The sequence below is a fragment of the Mchenga conophoros genome, linkage group LG11 (assembly GCF_057382185.1).
Source record: "Mchenga conophoros isolate Kocher_MC1m ecotype Shallow Benthic linkage group LG11, M_conophoros_male_GT1.1, whole genome shotgun sequence".
In the NCBI taxonomy this organism is placed as follows: Eukaryota; Metazoa; Chordata; class Actinopteri; order Cichliformes; family Cichlidae; genus Mchenga; species Mchenga conophoros.
Window position 1 is genome coordinate 34,304,158 of NC_140536.1, and position 19,259 is coordinate 34,323,416.

At 44.0% G+C, this 19,259-nt stretch overlaps 1 protein-coding gene across 6 annotated transcripts in view; it reads left to right on the forward strand.

Moving 5' to 3' along the window:
* Positions 1 to 19,259, forward strand: part of satb1b (SATB homeobox 1b) — a 56,340-nt gene that overhangs the window by 14,679 nt on the left and 22,402 nt on the right. For 5 of the 6 annotated variants that reach the window (XM_085292596.1, XM_085292598.1, XM_085292600.1 and 2 more), the window contains exons 3-8: positions 1,994 to 2,170; positions 3,038 to 3,164; positions 7,398 to 7,521; positions 12,913 to 13,024; positions 14,097 to 14,174; positions 17,055 to 17,554. In XM_085292596.1, coding sequence (XP_085148722.1) covers positions 1,994 to 2,170; positions 3,038 to 3,164; positions 7,398 to 7,521; positions 12,913 to 13,024; positions 14,097 to 14,174; positions 17,055 to 17,554 — 1,118 coding nt within the window. The remainder of the gene's footprint in view (positions 1 to 1,993; positions 2,171 to 3,037; positions 3,165 to 7,397; positions 7,522 to 12,912; positions 13,025 to 14,096; positions 14,175 to 17,054; positions 17,555 to 19,259) is intronic. The other variant, XM_085292601.1, reaches the window with a different exon arrangement.

The window sequence follows — 19,259 nt, forward strand, 5'->3', positions numbered from 1 at the left end:
AATAGAAAAGCACTGTGAGAATTATTCCTGTGCCGTGCTGCATAGCGCTGTGTCACTGCTGCTCTCTCCAACCCCGGCACTCCTGCTCTGACATTTGTTTATTAAGGGAAAGTTTCAGTCCTTTAAGAGCCATTGCTGCTTAAAGGGAGCCTTTACTTTGAGATTATGACATAGCTTTTTAATATAACCAGTGTCATCTTGTGAAAAACACGCCAGGCAAAGCCATCCAATATGTGAACCTTCATTTTATGATTATGTTTCTTTCTTTTTTTTTGAGTTTGAAATCCTGCAGGTTTGGAGTTGTAATAGCACTTGGCTGCGAGGGCTCAAATGTTTGTTTGTTTGGCTGGTTTGGTTTTCTTTGGCCAACAGGGACTAAGGAAGTCTTGGAATGTAGCTGCGAGAGTGTCCTCGGATGGGCCATTTCTCTTATTCGCTGCTTTTTATCTACGTGTTGCACACCAGCTGAGAGAGCCTAATTTCTCACCTTCATCATCTCTGCTTCTCTTGGCCTCCTACAACGTTTGCTCCTCCAAGCATCCTCTTTGCCCTCCCCTCCTCTTCTTTTTCCTCTCATCCTTTTTTTTTTTGTCAAATTTTAGAAAAGAGCGAAGCAGCCGAGAGAGGCGGCTGGTCAGCCACGGAGGCTTCGCAGAGGGCCCACAGTGGGCATTGTGTCCGAGCCCGAAACACTATTTACCGCAGCCCTCTCTGGGCTCCCTGGAAACAAAGCCAGTATTGATCCCCCAAATGAACCTGCACAGCAGTCTTTATTGTTAGATCTTTATCTATTAAAATCAGGGGAGGAGAAAAGCAGCTCTTTCAGCACATTCTTTTGCATCTGTTGGCTTATTGATTGTTTTGCCAGAGCTGTGTGCATCTTCTGGAATGCTTGGGATTAGAAAATATGGCAATGTTTATCATTTCTATCTGCACTTACAGCGTATGTAAAGAAACGTTCCCAGGTGGCAGCAGGTAGAGCAGAGACCTACTGAAAAAGTGGGGAAACAGGGCAACATTTACAAAGTACAGTAAGCAAAAGATTACCTCCAGTCAGTACTTTGACATAATTTTGACTTTCTGTTTTTATTCAGACTAAAACTTCAAAAGGCCAAGCCGCCCCTGTGCCCTCAAAGTCTAAATTTCACGCCTGTTATTTTAGCCAAAATGGCATATTGGATGATATTTGCACAGTTGGTCCCTTGAACATTTGACAGTCTTTGGACAAGGATTGTTCATTCCACCTAACAGCAGAGCCACTGTTGACACAGACTCGTGAACCTCAGGGCGCAGAGGTGGCTCGGGATTTGTAGCGCTGCATCATGGGAAGATGATTTTGGGTTGGCAGTCAAGGGGAAAAAGGCTAATGTGATCCCAGCACCTTGACAGTGAATAAACTGTGTATTGTGCCAAAAAGAGAGACGAGACTTTCTGTTTTTTGCGGCATGTTTGTTCACACGCGGTTAAGGTTATCATTATCACAAGCAATACCAATCAGTGCAGGCCATAGTGCAACACCTCTGCAATATTATGTCATCATCTTAAAGCTTTAGGCAACATGAAGGAATGCTACAACATTTAAAATGAATCTTAAAATGGGAATTTGGAGCAAAAAGCATCAGGGGGGAGATGATGGAAATGGAAAAAAAAGAAAGAAAAAAGAGGGCAATTTCTTAAAAGACGAAGCAAATTCTGTGTCTAAAATTATGCACCCAAGTAATATTTGATCCCTCAAGCTGATCATAGAGTTTGGCAATGGGACAAAGAGGTGAAGGTGTTGAAGGAAATTGCCCTATAAAAGATGAAATATGCCTTTGTGGTCCAAACTTGTGTTCAGAGCTTAAACCTGGATGTTCACTTCTAATCCCTCGACAGCCAACCTCAGTGTAACTTAATCATCTGCACTAAATTTTAATCCCATTCCTCTGCAAACAGAGGACTGAAGGTCAGAGTTTTGCATGTGAAGAAATGGCTTGTGTCTCTTTGTCTGCAGGCAACATGCTGCCTGTGTTCTGTGTGGTCGAGCACTACGAGAATCCCATGGATTTTGACAGCAAGGAGGAGCACGCTGAATTTGTCCTGGTGCGCAAGGACATGCTCTTCAACCAGCTCATCGAGATGGCCCTGCTGTCACTGGGCTACTCCCACAGCTCAGCAGCCCAGGCCAAAGGTAACCCCCTCACCCACTCTCATCATTGTCATCTCTTTCTTCTCTGATCTGACGCTCTTCTTTTATGCTTATCAGCGTCTTTTCTACAGCATTTTCAGACATGCTGGTGCTTGTGCACACACACACTCACTCAAACCTACAGACACACATACACTCTGTGACCATAATAGCTTACCGCCAGCAGATCTGAAGCCACAGTAACACAACCTGACACTGATCCCAGAAAGTCTCCCAGGGGTCATACGCTACATATTCCCACACAGAGGTATCCTCGCACTCTCACAGAGGCTAGCTGCACAGTAAAATGTTTACATGCACATTCACTTGAGTGCTCATATTGTATATATTTATATACATATACCCTCGGTGACAGTGGGTGGGAGGGGCAGGTGGAGGAAAGGGTCTGCTAATTGCACTTGAGCACACGTAGGCTGAGTGCGGCTGTTTCAAGGTGCCTCGATGCATGCTCTTTTATTATAGGCTGTCCATCACGCTGCACATACATACACATCCTAGGCCACCTTTCTCATGAGCAGTCTTCCATCTCTCTTTCTGCTGTGCGGGCTGCCACTGTTTTAAAAGCACTCTCAGGAAAAATTCCTGCGTGGTTGTTGCGATTTCAGTGAAAATTAAGGAAATAAAGAGCATTTATGGCACCGGAATGCTCCTGGGGGTATCTATGCGTGGCTTCGTTCCTACCGTACATGTTTACGGCTTTGAAATGAACAGTGAAAGCGAGCTTTGTGCTGATTTATTTGCTTCTGTGTCCATTGTTGTGCTTTTGTTTCCAAATCTGTGATTTTTTTTCATGCGTTTCCACATTTTGTCCATATTTATGTGTGCCTGCATGTGTTTTGCATCATCCAGGTATGATTCAGGTGGGGAAGTGGAACCCCGTCCCACTGTCATATGTGACAGACGCACCAGACGCCACAGTGGCAGACATGCTGCAGGACGTCTACCACGTGGTCACACTTAAGATCCAGCTGCACAGGTAAGCAACCAATCCACAAGTTTGGGCACATGTGCACTGGAATATTTACAGTTGCACCAGCCCAGAATGTGTGCACATGTTCATACATATTCTTACCTGAGTGCTAACCACAAAACTGTGTTTGAAGAGAACAGTTAGTCATGATCACATTAGCATTTTCCCCCCTCTGATCTGTTGCGCTGTTTATCCATCTAGATAATTTCGATGTGAGTTTCAGCGTTTTGAAGATATATTGGTTGTAGAAATGTCTGCCTTCTCATTGGTATAATGGAAATAAATGACACATATCTTGTGGTGCAAAAATGCCAAGACAATACATAATTAAACAAAACTCAGCAGCAATATGTATTTCTGGAAATCATAACCTGGTTGCTCAAAACAGTCCACCAACCTAGCTGTGAGTAGTTTCGTGTAGGAACTATTTTCTTTTTGCTGTCTACATCCGCCACGCAAAAGATTGGTGCAGCTAGCAAACAGTACAACTCAGGCAAAGGAGATACCGTCAGTGTTTATCACACTGTTTATTACATGTGCTGGTGGTGTTTTTGTCACTAGCATAAGCCTTTTGTGTCCCTTTTAGAGAGTGACACAGTGAACGGCTGAAGTTAAAAGTGTTTGGGGGGGTTTTCTGGAAAGAGAGATGGTCAACTTTTCAAATGTGTCACAAGTCCTTCAAGTAAGCAACTTGGCAGCCATCTTGAAACACATGCGGGCACTGACTTGGGTGGTTATTTTGAAGCATTTTTGTAAATAAGCGTGATTTTCAAGACTTGTTTAAAATCAGCAGTTTCTTTCAATTACTTTTTTCTTGACTTTGTCCTAAATTAAGGCTTTTAAAAAGCTTTGTTTTTACCTTAAAAGCTCTGCTACTACTAGCTTCTTTGCTGTTGTGTGAATTGACCATGATTCAAACGGGACATCAGCTGACATCTCCCAAACTGGACAGTTCACACCAAAATCTGTTAGATAAATACCACAGCAGGCCAAATTAAAAATACATAAATTAGACCTTTTTTTAATGAACTGTGTAATCTCAATCTCAACCTCTCAATCTCTGCTTCTAGCAATAACACATATAGCATGTGCCAGTTTACGTGTTTAATACCGAGAAAAACATTATTACTCAGACTGGCCGTTTCCAGGAAGTGGGAAAAACCCATTCATAAACCAAAAAAAACCATTGATTAATTGATCAGAACACAGATTCCGGAGAATTCGAACTCTTGGTAACAATCTAGCTTATCCATAGCTGAGAAGTGATTCTATGAAATTAACCGCTGAGTGATTTTTAACATGTTGCAGTGGAAACGTGAAATATGATAAGTAAATAACCGTTTTTAAACCAAGCTCTGCTTCAGCTCCAAAAAAACCAAATAAACGAATGTGGTCGGTGACTGCGTGGCTAAAAATGACTCACCTGAAATAGTTCCATAAATAAACCTGGCTGCCGCGGATATTTTAGGCAAAATATATTTCTTTTGAGTCTACATTGTGAATGATGAAGATGAAACCTTTACTATACTGAATACTGCTAGCTTTCTCCTGTCATTGCTCACCATATTGTATGCTAAATTATTCTCTGTAGGTGTGAGGCTTTGTCATATTTATACACACGGCAAGAGCATACAAGCATTTATAGACATGGACACAAACAGGCTCATATGCACTCATGGACACACACACACATGCGCGCGCACACAAACAGCCGACTGGCTCTGGTGTGGAGGCTTGTGCCAGCTGCACGCTAACCCAGTGTTCTGCAACCCTCTGGAGAGCTGTTTCTACTCTTTTTCTACCTCGCTCTGCCTCTTCCTTTTCTCTTCCCTCTCCTTCTGTTTCCCCCGCCACCAACACCATCACCACCCACCTCCACCAATGAAGCACTCACACACACGCACACACACACAGGCACGGCGACTGATGTGAACACGTCCACCAGCCAGACTACAGAAGGTTGTGTTTATTTCCGGCTTGCTAGCCCCTGAATGCATGGATAGCTGTCTTTCTCCGCTGCCCCCCTCTCTCTCTCTCTCTCTCTGCCTGTCTCTCTCTCCCACTCTCCCTCCTCTTGTTCACTTCCGTCTCCCCAGAGGCTTTCTAGCTGCTGGAGCAGTTTAAGGTGTTCTGGAAAATCCATTGTTTGTGTGTTAGAGTGTGCATGTGTATGTTTTCTTAGTAGCAGATGTGGTGTGCATCCCTTTTCTGTTCTCCTCGCTCATAACATTTCCAACACACCGGCTGACAGATTTATGGACAGGCACACACACACACAGCATCTCATGCGCCCTCATCGCTCTCTTATTCACGTCTCTAGCCAGGTTTAACGTGAAGTAATTCAGCGGTAAGTGTAATGCGAAACACACACAAAGTCACGGGAGCCCAGTTGAGTTATTCTCTGCTTCCACCCACCACGTAAATATATTTTACGTTTTCAAAACCCAGAATTCAGTCGATGTCTCTGCAGCTCGCGATTGCAGCACAGGCGAACAGCAAAGACAGTCTGTTTGATATACAGCTTCATTTTGATTACGCCGTATATACGCAATTGTCAATATTGTTATTGGTTTGTATTTGTTTTTCCCCTTTTTCTTACCCATGCCGCCAAACTCTTAAAGCCCCCCCGCCCCGACTGCAGCAGAAATCTCGCCAGTAACACCTTAAATTGTTTCGCCGAGCACAACAAGCCAGGAAGGTAGAAGTAACACGAAATAATAGTCGCCACATGCAGCTGATGTATAATTCATGCATCAATCCAGCAGATGTGTTGTATAAAGTAATTAACTAATCAGAACAATCAGGAGAGAGAGAAAAAGAGAGAGAGAGAGAATATGAAAGAGGGAGAGAGATCGAGGCAGGCAGATACAGAGAGAGAGAGAGAGAGAGACAGAGCAATCTCCAGATGCATCTGCTTGATGCGCCAAATGAAATCTGTCTGTCTTGGAGGGGCGCTTGCAGCAGGAAAAACGAGCAGGGACCCGTGTGCGTTCAGCTCGCTTTCTCTCTGGTTTCCTCTCTGTCTTTGCTGCTCTGCCTATTTGATGCAAACCAGCCAATTTATCCACGTATGCATGTATATGTTCCTCAACCGGGGTCAGGCGAAATGCTGCAAACTGTGTTTGACACCTCTGTTTTTAGGGAAAGTGATTTGCTTCCAGAATTTTCAGCTCAGCACTTGATTAGTGGGGAAATGATCAGTCGAGTTGACTGACAGAAAATTAATCAGGAGTAATGATGATAATCGAAAAAGGTTCAAGCGTCTCGTGGCTGAGGATTTGGTGCGTTTCTCTTGTTTTTAGAAAATAGAACATAACAATTTTAACATGCGATTTCAAGACATTTTGTTATGTTTTCTGACATGTGTAGGCTAAATCGAATAGCAAAAGTATTGAAATTATGCTACAATAAAATATCCACTCGCTGCAGGTGATAATGTCCACAGCTTTTACAAATATTAGGCAGTTTTAGGAGTAGACTGAAGAAAACACCTATCTCGACTCTTAAATTTTTCTTATGCTTTTATGTTGTACACGCTGGATACTGTGCACTTATCATTTTCAGTGGGGTAGAATTGTATACTCACTAGATATGTCATTTACAACATTTCACTACAGTTGTCTGCGTTTTGTATTAGTACAGAATAGTAATTTCTTCGAATGAAAATTTCACACAAAACAATGCCAACACGTTCAGTGTGTGGAAAAAAGTAGGAAAAAAGCTTCTACTCTTAGCTAGCCAGTATTAACATCACGACACCTGCTGACCCTTTCCAAAAGCTGCAGATTGTTTGGTTTTCCCTCCGTCTGGCAACCTCTAAGAGTAAGATGTGGACAGTGTTTCACACCCAGCTTTTTGACTGTTACACTTGAAATATCAAATGTAAATGTGAAAATATGTGATTTAAGATGCAGCGAGATTTTTAAGGTCTATGATGTTGGATTGAAGTTGCACAAAAATACCTCTATAGTTCAATGTGTAATACACATGTGTAATGTCTATACTCAGTTGCAAGATTGTGAATTTTAGCATTTCATTGAAGATCCCATCAAAGCTGCTGCCTTCCTGTCTCAGTCTCCGTTCCATCTGAATTTGTTTTCATGCTCTACTCTTTCCCCCCTTCTCCTTTCTATCCCTGTCTGTCCTTTCCTCACACTCATTCCTTTCTTCTTCTCCCCATCCTTATCCTCCCTGTCACCCTCCACCCCAAATCCCTGTGTGTCTCCTCTCTCTTCACAGTTGTCCTAAGCTGGAGGACCTGCCGCCCGAGCAATGGAGCCACTCTACAGTAAGAAACGCCCTCAAGGAGTTACTCAAAGACATGAATCAGAGCTCTCTGGCTAAAGAATGTCCTTTATCACAGGTGCTGAAGACCAAACTGCTTATTCCAACAAAAAAGACAAAAAACAAAACAAAAAGCCCAACCCTACACCCTTCTATCATACCGCACAACTAAACAAACACCACTGTGTCCATCACCTCCGTGTTTTATCTTTAACTTATCAAATGCCGTGAGTTTGATCACATGGGAAAGAGAATCAGCATAGAAAATCCAAATCAATGGCTATTGTTATTTGTTTGCCTCTTGATTTTTTTTTTGTTTGTTTCTTTTACCACCCACGACACACACACACACACACACACAGGCTCGTATGTACCAGCAGCCAAAAAGCAGAGGTGTTGTTGAACGTATGGTTATTGTGAGATAAACACTGGCCCGGGCCCAGAACGATCTGGATGCTTTTTGTTCTTTTCTCATTTGATTCACTCTCAACATTTCAGGCTGGAGGTATGTTTAGGTTTTATATTCTGTGTCTTTCTTTTCCTCTTTTTTTTTTTTTTTTTTGTCGGCTGGGAGGTTGGATAGAAAGCACTAGTGCAGATATTGTATTAACAGGCGGTGTAGTCAGTATATCACAGAGGCAGCTCTGGAGTGAATGGAATGAAATGGCAGTATATCTCTCACAGGGGCCAATAATGTGCGTGTGTGAGGGAGTTACAGCACAAGGAGATATGTGTGCACCTGTGTGTATTTGCTTGTATATCAATGTGCAGAGCGCATATGCGAAATTGCTATTTGCGTTTTGCATGCGTGTGTGTATTCACATCGGAGCGTGTGCGTAGGTGCCTTCAGTACGAAGCCAGCTCTCCTCCTAGGCCACCGTATGGTCACCTGGAGACCCTCATTTGCGTTGTGTGCGAACGCGTGCGAGTGAGCTGCTGCTCTCGGTGTGTGTTCGTGCGTGTGTGTGTGTCTGTTTAGCCGGGCATGAGCAGTGCGCTGATGATGTAAAGAGTCCCTGGGTGGCGTTCAGGCGGAGCCCAGCCCGGTCTGGTAATCACCCTGTTTACGGTCCATATGTGAAGACGGCTCAGAAGAGAGCACACGCTAGCTCAGAGGATTAACCACACAAGCACACACACTCCTGCTCAGACACATTTTTGCTATATTGACATACACACCAGTCTCAAATTAAACTGAAGATTGTTTTTGGTTTGCAGAGAGGACGAGCTGCAGACCTGAAATTATCTGATCTTTTTTTCTTTGTGAATATCTTATGTATTTTACAAGCCAGTCTGGATTTCAGCGGCAACCTTTAAATGGCAGCGTCCTTTGTAGATTTATGGCAGCTACAGTCAAAATGTAAGGCAGCGAGCTTAAAAAGAATAATCCAGTTTTTAAGTTTTCGTGTAACTTGGCAGCTTTGCCGTGTTGCTGCTTGATAATCTGATGATCTCCTCGCATGTATCTCTATCTGCCTCACTGAAACATGGCTGCCACGATGGTGTTTGACATCTGTTACTCTGTGGGGTTGCATGTGGTCAGTTACACCCATGGAGCGGCAGTTTGCTCCTCCTAAACCCGATTGGTTTACGACCGTGGTCATCCGCACGTTGCTTCGATACACGGACTCCCTGCCTTGCGAGCGGTGATGTCACCGCCTGTGTGCAGTCTCATGAGAAGGTGAGAAGCCAGGAAGCATTTGGCCCACCCGCTGAGATTTCTGAGTTGACAGAAAAAAAAAGGAGAGAGAAATGAGTGGGAGGAGAAAGGGGCGTTGCAGGAGGGAGCAGAAGATTGGCACCTTTTTAGGATTAGTGTTTCCTTGATATTCTTCTGCGTAATCCCAGACCGAAAAGAGAGGTTAACAGATGAGAGAATCGCAGCGAGTGAGTGAAAGAGAATTAGCCCACCTCTGAACAGGGCTCTGAAGAGAGACAGGGGTGGGGGGTAGAGGAGGAGGGGGAGCAGAGCAGCGAGGGGAGGGCGGTGGGGCGTTATTTTGTGAAATGCTTCTTTTGTCCGGGGCCTTGTCAAACATTTAGTTTCATTCTTTTGTAGCGGAGAGTCATGCTTTGTGTGTTCGGCCTACAAATGGCTCGAGGAAACTCAAGAGAATGCAGTGTTCACTAATGCCTGTTGTCATTCTGCTACAGGAACTGTTTCTGACCCGTGCGAAATACGAAGCACGCTTCAGGATTCACAGTTCATAGCTGGGAGAGGCATCTGCAAAATACAACTTCTCCCTCAATCAGGCTGATTTTGTTTTCTGAGGTTGCTACCAAGCTTAGCATCCCCCTTGCCCATATTCTCAGAAACTATGGCAACAAATGAGATTTCCCCCCCACGCCCCCCACCATCGCCACCACCTCACCCCACTCTTTCCCATTGCCACCACTACCTCTTCTTGCCCACCCCCTGTTCACTCTCGCTGGGCGGCCCCTGATGCACCAGCTGCTGCGTTGTGTAGCAGCAAATAGTCATCAAAATGCCATCTTTTGCAGGCCTTCACCACCTCGGCTGCCACAGGCATAACCTGGCTGCCAGTGCGTGTGTGTGTGTTAGAATGAAGGAAGGGGAGGGGTCATCCCAGTTGAGGTGGATATGTGCCATAATTGAGCTCTGTTAGATGTTGGCGAGAGACGAGGCGCAGTGTTGCAAATGGGATGCGCTTTTTTCCCCAGCTGATTCAAGACATCAGGCTAAGTTGGAATGCGTGTTGGTGTTTAATTGTGTATGTGCTTGTGTGAGTTTGTGTAACAGCACCATGTGTGTTTGTCTGCAGGGGTTGTACTCTGTATGTGTGTGTGTGTGTGTGTGTGTGTGTGTTTGCCAGTGTGTATATACCACACTCTAACACTAGCAGCTGGGTGCCTACAGTACCTGCCTGCTGCACTGCTATTTTCTTACACACACACACACACACACACACACACACACACACACACACACACACACACACACTCTTTCCTCGCTCTTCCTGTCTCCCATGTTGGGGAGTGGAATAGATGTTGGGGACCGATAGTAGCCCAGTGCCACTTCCTGGTCTTGCTGATAAGCTCTCTGTGCTGCAGATGGCTATCACTTAAAGGGTCCACACACATGCTCATGCACAGAGACACACCCGCAAACTCTCACACACACACAAACGCAGTCATGCTACCTGTTGACAAGCCCTAGCACAGCCCTCCCGCTGGCACCGCAGTGGCAGCAGAGGCTCTGGTTATCTGCTTGATTTCACTTAGTGCGTATGCATGTGTGTGTGACAGAGCGGTGGGGAGAGGGAGAGAATAGGTGTGTGTGTGTTGTTTCGTTCTCACATACACACAGGGCCCCCTGTGAGAGGTAGAGTGATGTATTGAGGGAGAGGGCTGATTAATGAGGAGCGTTTATTAGAACATCTGTGTCAAAGATGGCGGAGAAAGAGGGAGCGAGAGAGATAGGGGAGAAAGACGGGAAGTGAGGGAGAAAAAAGCACACCGTCTTTTGCAGGCCTCCTGTTTGTTGCCTGGAGCCGCCTAAGCCCAGATATACTGTAAATAAAAGATGCCAGGCTGGAGGAGAGGAGTTCATTATCCCCCTGACTTAAAGGCGAATTCTTCTTACGTTTTAAATACGTGGTTTGCAGATGGATCTTTGGGTGGGGACGTGGAGTTGGAGAGAGACTGTCAATGTAGGACCAGAGAATTTTGAACTTGCAGCTACTATTTCCTAATACCAGTATTGTATAAAAATGAGTCAGTTCATGCATAAAAGTGTGACCCATTAAACCGAACCTGAACTCCGTCAGCGCTTCCGTTGAATGAAGGCTTTTCAATATATTGATAAAAGACTGCTTTGTTGTAGCGTACAAGTCCAAATGCAGACCTTTTCACCCTCCTGTTTTTCATCATGCACCGCAGCATGGTTGGCACAAGTTCTCACCCAGCTGCACGAATGTGACTCGCCTCAGCTGCCTGAATTTGCCTTTAAAGAAAAAGAAAGAAAGAAATATTAATAATAATAAGCAGCTGAATGTTGAACTTGACTCCACCTGGTACAAGCAGGTATAGTAGTAATTGTGTGTGTGATAGTTGGTGTCTTTTGTCATTTCCATGACACAAAATTCGATGTCTTCCTAAACATGTAATTGCTTCTTTTCCAACCTCGGCTGGGTTTTAATATTACTGAACCAAGACTTGGCTAGCACAGAGCTCTAGCTTTTATAACGTCTCCTGTGTGGTATTCTCTGTCTCAAACAGAGGAATGGAAAATATTCCTCATGTAAATCTTTTAGGAGGAAGCTGGTTAAAATTGTGCCTTACCTGCTGCTTTTTTTTTTTTAACAAAAGGAACCTGTGTCTGTCTTGTTTCTTTTGGGTGGCTCGTTCCTACCATGTCTAAAGTTTTCGGTGCGTCACACTTAGCTGCAGCGCTGCTGTATAAGGTGCGGCGTACGGCTTTAATCCGGAGGTCAGGAGTTCAGAGTTTGATCGACCTTTTTGATGGCACAGCTGTCACCCTTTAACCTCCTTTTGTGGTGAAAAGCTGGAGCCAGAGAACCAGAATCATCCTGTGGCTGTTCATTTCTGCTCACACTGCCATGCTACTCTGCCAGAAGGTTCCCCCCACCATCCTCCAAGCGCATATATTATAGAAAATGATAAAGATGGCATACCTATAATTTGAAAACAGATGGTTTGGTTCTTTTGAATATTTATAACAATCAAAAACAATTTCTCCTGTGCCAACCTCGCTATTCACCCGGAGGCCGGCAAGGTGTTAAAACATTCATTTTAATGAAACTGGATGGGAAAGAGGAAAAAAAACAGCTCTTTGTTTTTCCCAGGCGAAGGAGAGCGGTTGAAGTAAATGTTGAGAGGGCAAAGAGGCGACTGTATAGGGGGGAGATGGGAGCACGTACGCATCGGAGAACGACATGCTCGGTGCGGCCCCCAATCTGCTCGAAGTCGTTGTCTTTAACAGATTGTATAAATAAAGAGCCGCAAAATAAAAGAGGTTTATCTGTTTACATCGCCGAGCTCCCCAGGTGCTGATATTCAATAAGCAGCTATCTTCTTTTCCTTTCAAAGGTAAATATCTTTCCCACTGCATGCTCATGGAGTGAGCAGATGTAGAGCTCAGGTGACCTTATAAGTGACCCAAAAAGTTCAGACAAACTCATCGGCATTTGATAAAAAAAATAAAAGTAATTGATTAATTAATAAGAGATAAATCCCCTTCTTTGGTTTAATTTGTTTTACCTGTAGAAGAAAACAATCTCAGATTTCTGCATGTCTGATACTTTTCAGTTAGCTTTTTTCCCCTGGTACTGGGTTTTACTCGATCCCTATATTTTATTTGTTTTGACAAGCTACAGTGTTACTGCATGTTTCACAAGCTTTACTATTATGTCTGCATTTTCCACAATGAGAATCTAAAGTCTCTCTCTCGTTTTCTCTCCCTCTCCCTCAATCAATCTCTCTCTTTCAGAGTATGATTTCCTCCATTGTGAACAGCACTTACTATGCAAATGTGTCGGCGGCGAAGTGTCAGGAATTTGGGCGCTGGTATAAACATTTCAAGAAGACAAAAGATATGATGGGTAAGCAAAACGGAGGGGCGCAAAGTATGGCGCTCACACTTTTGTCTCTTTGCACACACATTCTCTCTCTCACACACACACACACACACACACCAGTCACCATTGCAATATGTTCCCTAACCAACCGTCTCTTTGTCTTCCTGCTGTTGCATGAAGCAGAAATACATTTTTATTTTGTTGTCTAATAATTTAAGCTCACTGCAGGCAGTGTTACAGTTACACACAGTGTTAACTTTGCTTCATCCATTATTGCTTTAACTAACACTAATGCAAGAGCCAAAGTGACCCAAGATGTTTTGTTTTTTGTTTGTGTGTGTGTGAGTGAACAAAAGGCAAGTATGACTTCAGCCGGCCTAGTCTAAAATTCAATTAGATTTTCTTATCAAACTTCTACCAACACGTGCTTTATATAATCGCAGAAAAATCCCCTTTGACCTGCCAGGAAATGAGGTTATATAATAGCAGTAGCACCCAAGCTGCAGATAGCACGCCGATATATTTTTATGTCTTTTGATTCAGCAGAACAGCGCTCTGTTGTGAGCTGGTTTAATGCTGAGATATTAGCTTTACCAATCTGTTGAACATTATCTTTTTTCTTTACCAGTGTGCTGCTGCTGCTGCTCGCAGTGATGATAGACACAGATATTATATCAAAATGTTTTCACAGCCTTCCATGCAAATAGTGTGTTGTGATCATATCTTATCTGATGTTTTTTTTCCCCCCTCCATCAGTTAAAGTAGCAACATACACTGGGAACTTTATTTACTCGAGACCTGCTGTACTTTAGTACTCTCTTGCATACACCTACACATTTTCTGTCACAGTTGTTTTCTTTTTGGTTTTATGTTCCTTAAAAGTGGAAGCGCTGCAGCTGCCAGTCCGGCCTCAGTTTTAAATGCTGATGTTTTAAATGTCATATTTCTGCTTAGCTGGAGTGGGAGAGACAAATTGTAGAAAGCCTTAACCCTGTCTTTCTTTCCTCACAACTCTGCAATGTGTGTGTGTGTGTGTGTGTGTGTGTGTGTGTGTGTGTGTGTGTGTGTGTGTGTGCCTCGCTATTTGACTATTCAGGCATGCGTCAACCCTCCCAGCTGGAGGGGTACCTGGGGACGTGTGTCCTCCGTGAGAGCCCACGTGCCAATGCACTAGGTATGTTGCAACATGGGCACACACACAAATACTCACACACACACACTGTAGAGGACTTTGCTTTGGCATTAATTAATTGTGCGGAAACTCAGTATAGCATTACTTACGGTGATGTCAAACCTGATCCTTACAGCCTTTCTCCTTGTTTGTACCTGTTTCTTGTAATGAGATTATACAGATTAATACACAAAGATAAACACACAGTCACTTTTTGAGAAACTTTCCTTTATACTCAGACTGTGACCTTAATTGCCATTAACAACCAGACTTTCCAAAAACTGAATCACAATTATAATCTTGATCCAAAAACCACCAACAGTCATTTTAAAGTCACAATTAAAACAAAAAAAAATCGCTCTGTTAACTTTAACCCACAGGCTACACGTGGAAATCTCCATCTCAGTCACAACTAAACTTAGAGTTCCTTTACAATTTGAGAATCAATCTAAATGATTTATGCTTGTCTTTTAAAAAAAAGCAATAATTACTACACAGTTGTGTTTTTTCTTTGTATGATACTCTCTGAGGACTTCGAATCCTGATAAGAACCTAACCACAGATGTGTACGCACACAGAGAAGCAGCGATAGCATCTCAGGATGTACTCGTACACACTCAGATAAACTCACACGCGCGCACGCCATGTTAGCCAAACCTCAGAAGCAAAAACTTTGGCACATGAGCCTCAGGTGCCCACCACATGCCCGTGGCAAAACCTCCTGCCCCAGTCCAACCTCAGTATTTATGATGGGCTGTTGTATGTGGCCACAAATGGCAGCAAGAGAAAAAACACTGGTGAACTGCCAAGCATGAAGGCTGCGAGAGAGAGAGGGGCGGGGGGCACAGCAACCCTTTGTGTTTTGAAAGCAGTGTCTTATGTGACTCTAAATTCACTTCAGCACATCATGTTCAGTGAGTAGCTTTAGCCTGAAGTCAAGGGGAACAAGTACCTGGTCACAGGTACTCTCTGTCAGCTGAAGTGGGTGCCAGCGAGTGAGCGCAGGGAAGGAAACAGGAGCAGGAGTTGGGTCAGTGTCTCTCTCTCTTTCTCGTTCCCTCATTCTCTCGCTCTCTCTCTCACTCCCAGTCACAAACACACACTCCCTCCCTCCCTCAGCCCACATCCCATTCCCATTGTGTGTTTAATCCGGGGCTCTTTTGTGGCAGGATTCCACACGAGGACTCCCGCTTCTGTGGCAGCCTTTTTCTCCCAGGGCCTGCCATGCTCTTCTGTCACCCCTTCTCTTTTCAATTTGCATGGAAATGCCTCCATGTGCCTGTGTGTTTGTGTGTTGCGAGTATGCCCCCCAGCAGTCTGTGTGAGCGAGCATATGCGCACTACGCACATACACACATTCACATATGAGTGAAAAGGCACACCATACCATCAGAGCCAGGGAATGCCAGGGATTATGGAAAGAGATGTGATTATTACCAAGATTTTTATTTTTTGTTGCCCCCCCCCCCCCCTCCACATCATTTGTTTTCGACAAACACTCAATAGACCCGTCTTGGCCGGGTGTTTTGTGCTTGCTGACAGTTAAGAAACAGGCAGCTCAAACACACGATTATTGTGGGTATTTTTGGAAAACATCCATGCACTTAATCTTTCATCTGCTGAAAAATTCAGCTTGTTGAAGACCCCCCCCCAAAACCACCCCTTCCCTTAACAGCAATTTATGCTTTTCACATTCTCATACGATGCTTTTCTGTGGGATGTGGAGGCCGCAGCACACTTCTGAGGTGTTAATGTTGCCATCCGTATGAATTCTTAAATACTGCCCCCTCACTCACTCGGCATAGTACATGCAAAGAGCCTCAGCATATGTGAATTCCTTAAAGAGAGGCGGTAACCTGAAAACATTCAGCTGCTCCAAATGCTCATTCACTTCGTTGTGGGTAGCACTTTAAATGTTAAATCATTGTTTTCATCCTCTAAGCACATAATTTAAACCTGTCTTAAAATATTCCCCAGCAGCCATTATGGACTTAAAGATTCCCAAAGCAAGAGATGCTGCAAAAATCTCCAAAATGCCATTAAATGACGGCACATAGAATTTTTTTTTTCTCACAGACAGTTCGAGTCAAAACCGTTTCAGTATTTCAAACAGGGCAGTTCCTCAGGTTACTCGTTCTGTCCTCCAATGTACCCCTCCTTTCTCTCTTCGCTGTTCCAAACATTTTATATTTAAACCATCCTCCCCTAAATATGTCATATTGGCTAGCTTGTGTTCCTTATTTTAGAATTAAGGATGCAAAGAGAGAATCAGTTTAGCTGTATTGCTTTTGCCTCTGTGCATGCACATACACACAAACACGCACATATCACTTCTGTACCTACACACACACACAAGAATTTTTTTTTTCACATGATGAGGCCACAGACATTCTGTACTTAATTTCGAAGGCATGGTTAGTGGAAGACACAGGTCAAACACAATGAGGCTCTTTTATCTGCGTTTCCATCTTTTTCGTTTTTCTCTTTTTTTTACCCGGTCATTGGCAGGGAGGAAGAGGCCAGTGGAGAGTTCTGGTTAGGGGGAAGATTCTAACCTCCCGTTGCTTTTCGTTGGTTTCTTAGATATGTGCAAGCTTCACAAATGAATTCCCTTCTCATATAATGTAAACAGGAATGTAAGCTGACAGGCTTAGATTGACTCGAGGCAAACATTTGATCTGATGCAGGCCGGGTCTGTTTCATTTCTTCTGATTAGAGAGTATGACTATGGTGCCATTAAACTGATGTTCATGATTGTTAGATGGCTATCTTCTAGTTTTTCTTTTTACGTCATTCTCCGCGCCTGTTTTTTCCTCCTCTGTTTTCTTTGTGGAATTTAAGCCAATCATTTGTTCGTGTCTATTTTTCTTTGTCTTTCTCCAGCGGAAATGGACGGCTTGTCCGACCTCTCCCCACCTGGCTCTAACCACAACCACAACCACCTGAGTTTTTCCCAGCAGCAGCAGCCGATCCCCGGCAGCACAGCGGAGCAGACTCCTTCGTCGCCGGTGCCGCCGCTGCCTCATGCTCCGCCGCCGCACGGTGGTCAAACGGGAGGCCGACAGCCCCAGCTCCCCGGTCTGCATCACCCGGGCTTGGTGTCCACACCCATCAGTCCCCAGCTGGTCAACCAGCAGCTTGTGATGGCACAGATCCTCAACCAGCAGTATGCAGTGAACCGGCTGCTGGCGCAGCAATCCCTGTCACAGCAGTACCTCAACCACCCACCTGTCAACCGCAGCTCCCACACCAAGCCTCTGGAGCCACAGGTGGCATCGAACACAGAGGTTTCCTCTGAGATTTACCAGTGGGTGAGGGACGAGCTAAAACGGGCCGGCATCTCACAGGCTGTCTTTGCCCGTGTGGCCTTCAACAGAACACAGGTGAGGAGATCGAATTGTAACAGAACTGACCTCAATCAGTGGGTTATATTTAAACTGGAAGAAAATTATAAAAAACATACTGCATCTGCCTACATCATACAGTCTTCATTCATTTTTTATCAATACTGTGTATATTCAGATGTTAATAAAGTATTTAAAATATGGAAAAGGTACCTTTACATCCCCTTAAAGTTCTTTAGTTGTAAAATCAAGTGGCACCGGTGAAATTCAGCCAAATACTCCCAACCAAAATCAAACCAAAAACATCAGCTTTTATCTCCCGTAGTAACACATCAAGTGTATATCTTACAACAACATCCTGTTTGAAAAGGAAGCGTATCACATTATCATTTCTACAATTTCACGAGATCTCTCTCGCTATGAAATGTTAGGAAAGGCTTCTGTATGAATCCACTGCTTATTCATAATTCTCACACACTCCAGTAGTCTAGCACCTCTGCTTCACTTGAAGACAGCTGGCAGGCTGCCATGTGAAAGACCCAGGTTCGGTCATGGCATCCGTTCTCTCTCTGCCAAAAATATGTGGTTTCACTGCAGAGTCAGAGGCCTAACAGACATATCAACAGACACACAGATGGCAGCGTTAAAGCCTTAAGACGTACTATCTGTGTTGGGGGGTTGACAACAAATCTCATTACCTCTCCATTTTCTTTGAAGTTCTATATGTGAAAAAGAAAAGGGGGGAAAAAGAGCGATAAGGATCTATTGGAGTTAGAACGTACAGCAACAAAAATTATGTGAGTGTTTGTGTTACTTACTCAGACAGTGGTCGTTTTGTGCAGCATGGCAGGCTCCCACACAAATAGAGCCTTATCGGTGGCTGATGTTAGGAATTAGTCCAACGTGCCTTCGGAGGATTATTTATTAGGTTTGTGTTTCTTTACAAAGTCTGCATTAATAAAAGGACAGGGGAGGGAGGTGTTGGTTAGCAGGGTGAAGAGGCCTCTGTCAGTGCAGGAGGTGGATCAAAGGAGCAGAGGTTGCTTTTTTTTTAATGGGGTGGAAACTACTCAACCCAAAGAGACAGATAGAAATGGTTGATGGTGAAAACTGATAAGCATGTTCACACTGAAGAATGCAAACAGACACACACAGAGTTCAAGCATAAAAAGGATATACTGCTAATCTGTCCTCTGACAATGTGTATCCATCAAGTACACAGTCACACCAATAAAAATGTGTGGTTTGTTCACACATGTCTGCATACCACAGACCTGCATATTTTAAACATGACATATATGGCTGCATATATTTTAATAGTCACCGAAGAAACACCGCCAATCGCATATTGCAGTTCTGATCATTAGCCCGAGAGGACTCGAATGCTTTAAAAATAAATAAATAAAGGCACAAATCTGTTTTTACCATCACTTTGTTTTATTACCAAATCACACGTATTGATGGTGAGAGAAGCGGAGCGATGGTTTGCACAGTGTGTGGCCAAGAGCTGATGAAAAGGCCCAATCACACGTCTCTGATAATGGAGTCATCGCCGTCTCATAATGATGGAATTGAGCGCTATTGAAAAGTAAACAGAGGATACACTGATTGCCCGCTGAACAAGACAAGATGTTTCAGGCGAGTAGCTCCGCTCTTATCCAAAGCAGTACACGACTCAAAGAATATGTCCAAGATGTGCTAAATACCACCCATGTGCGATGGGTTCAGAGGCCACACACAAGTT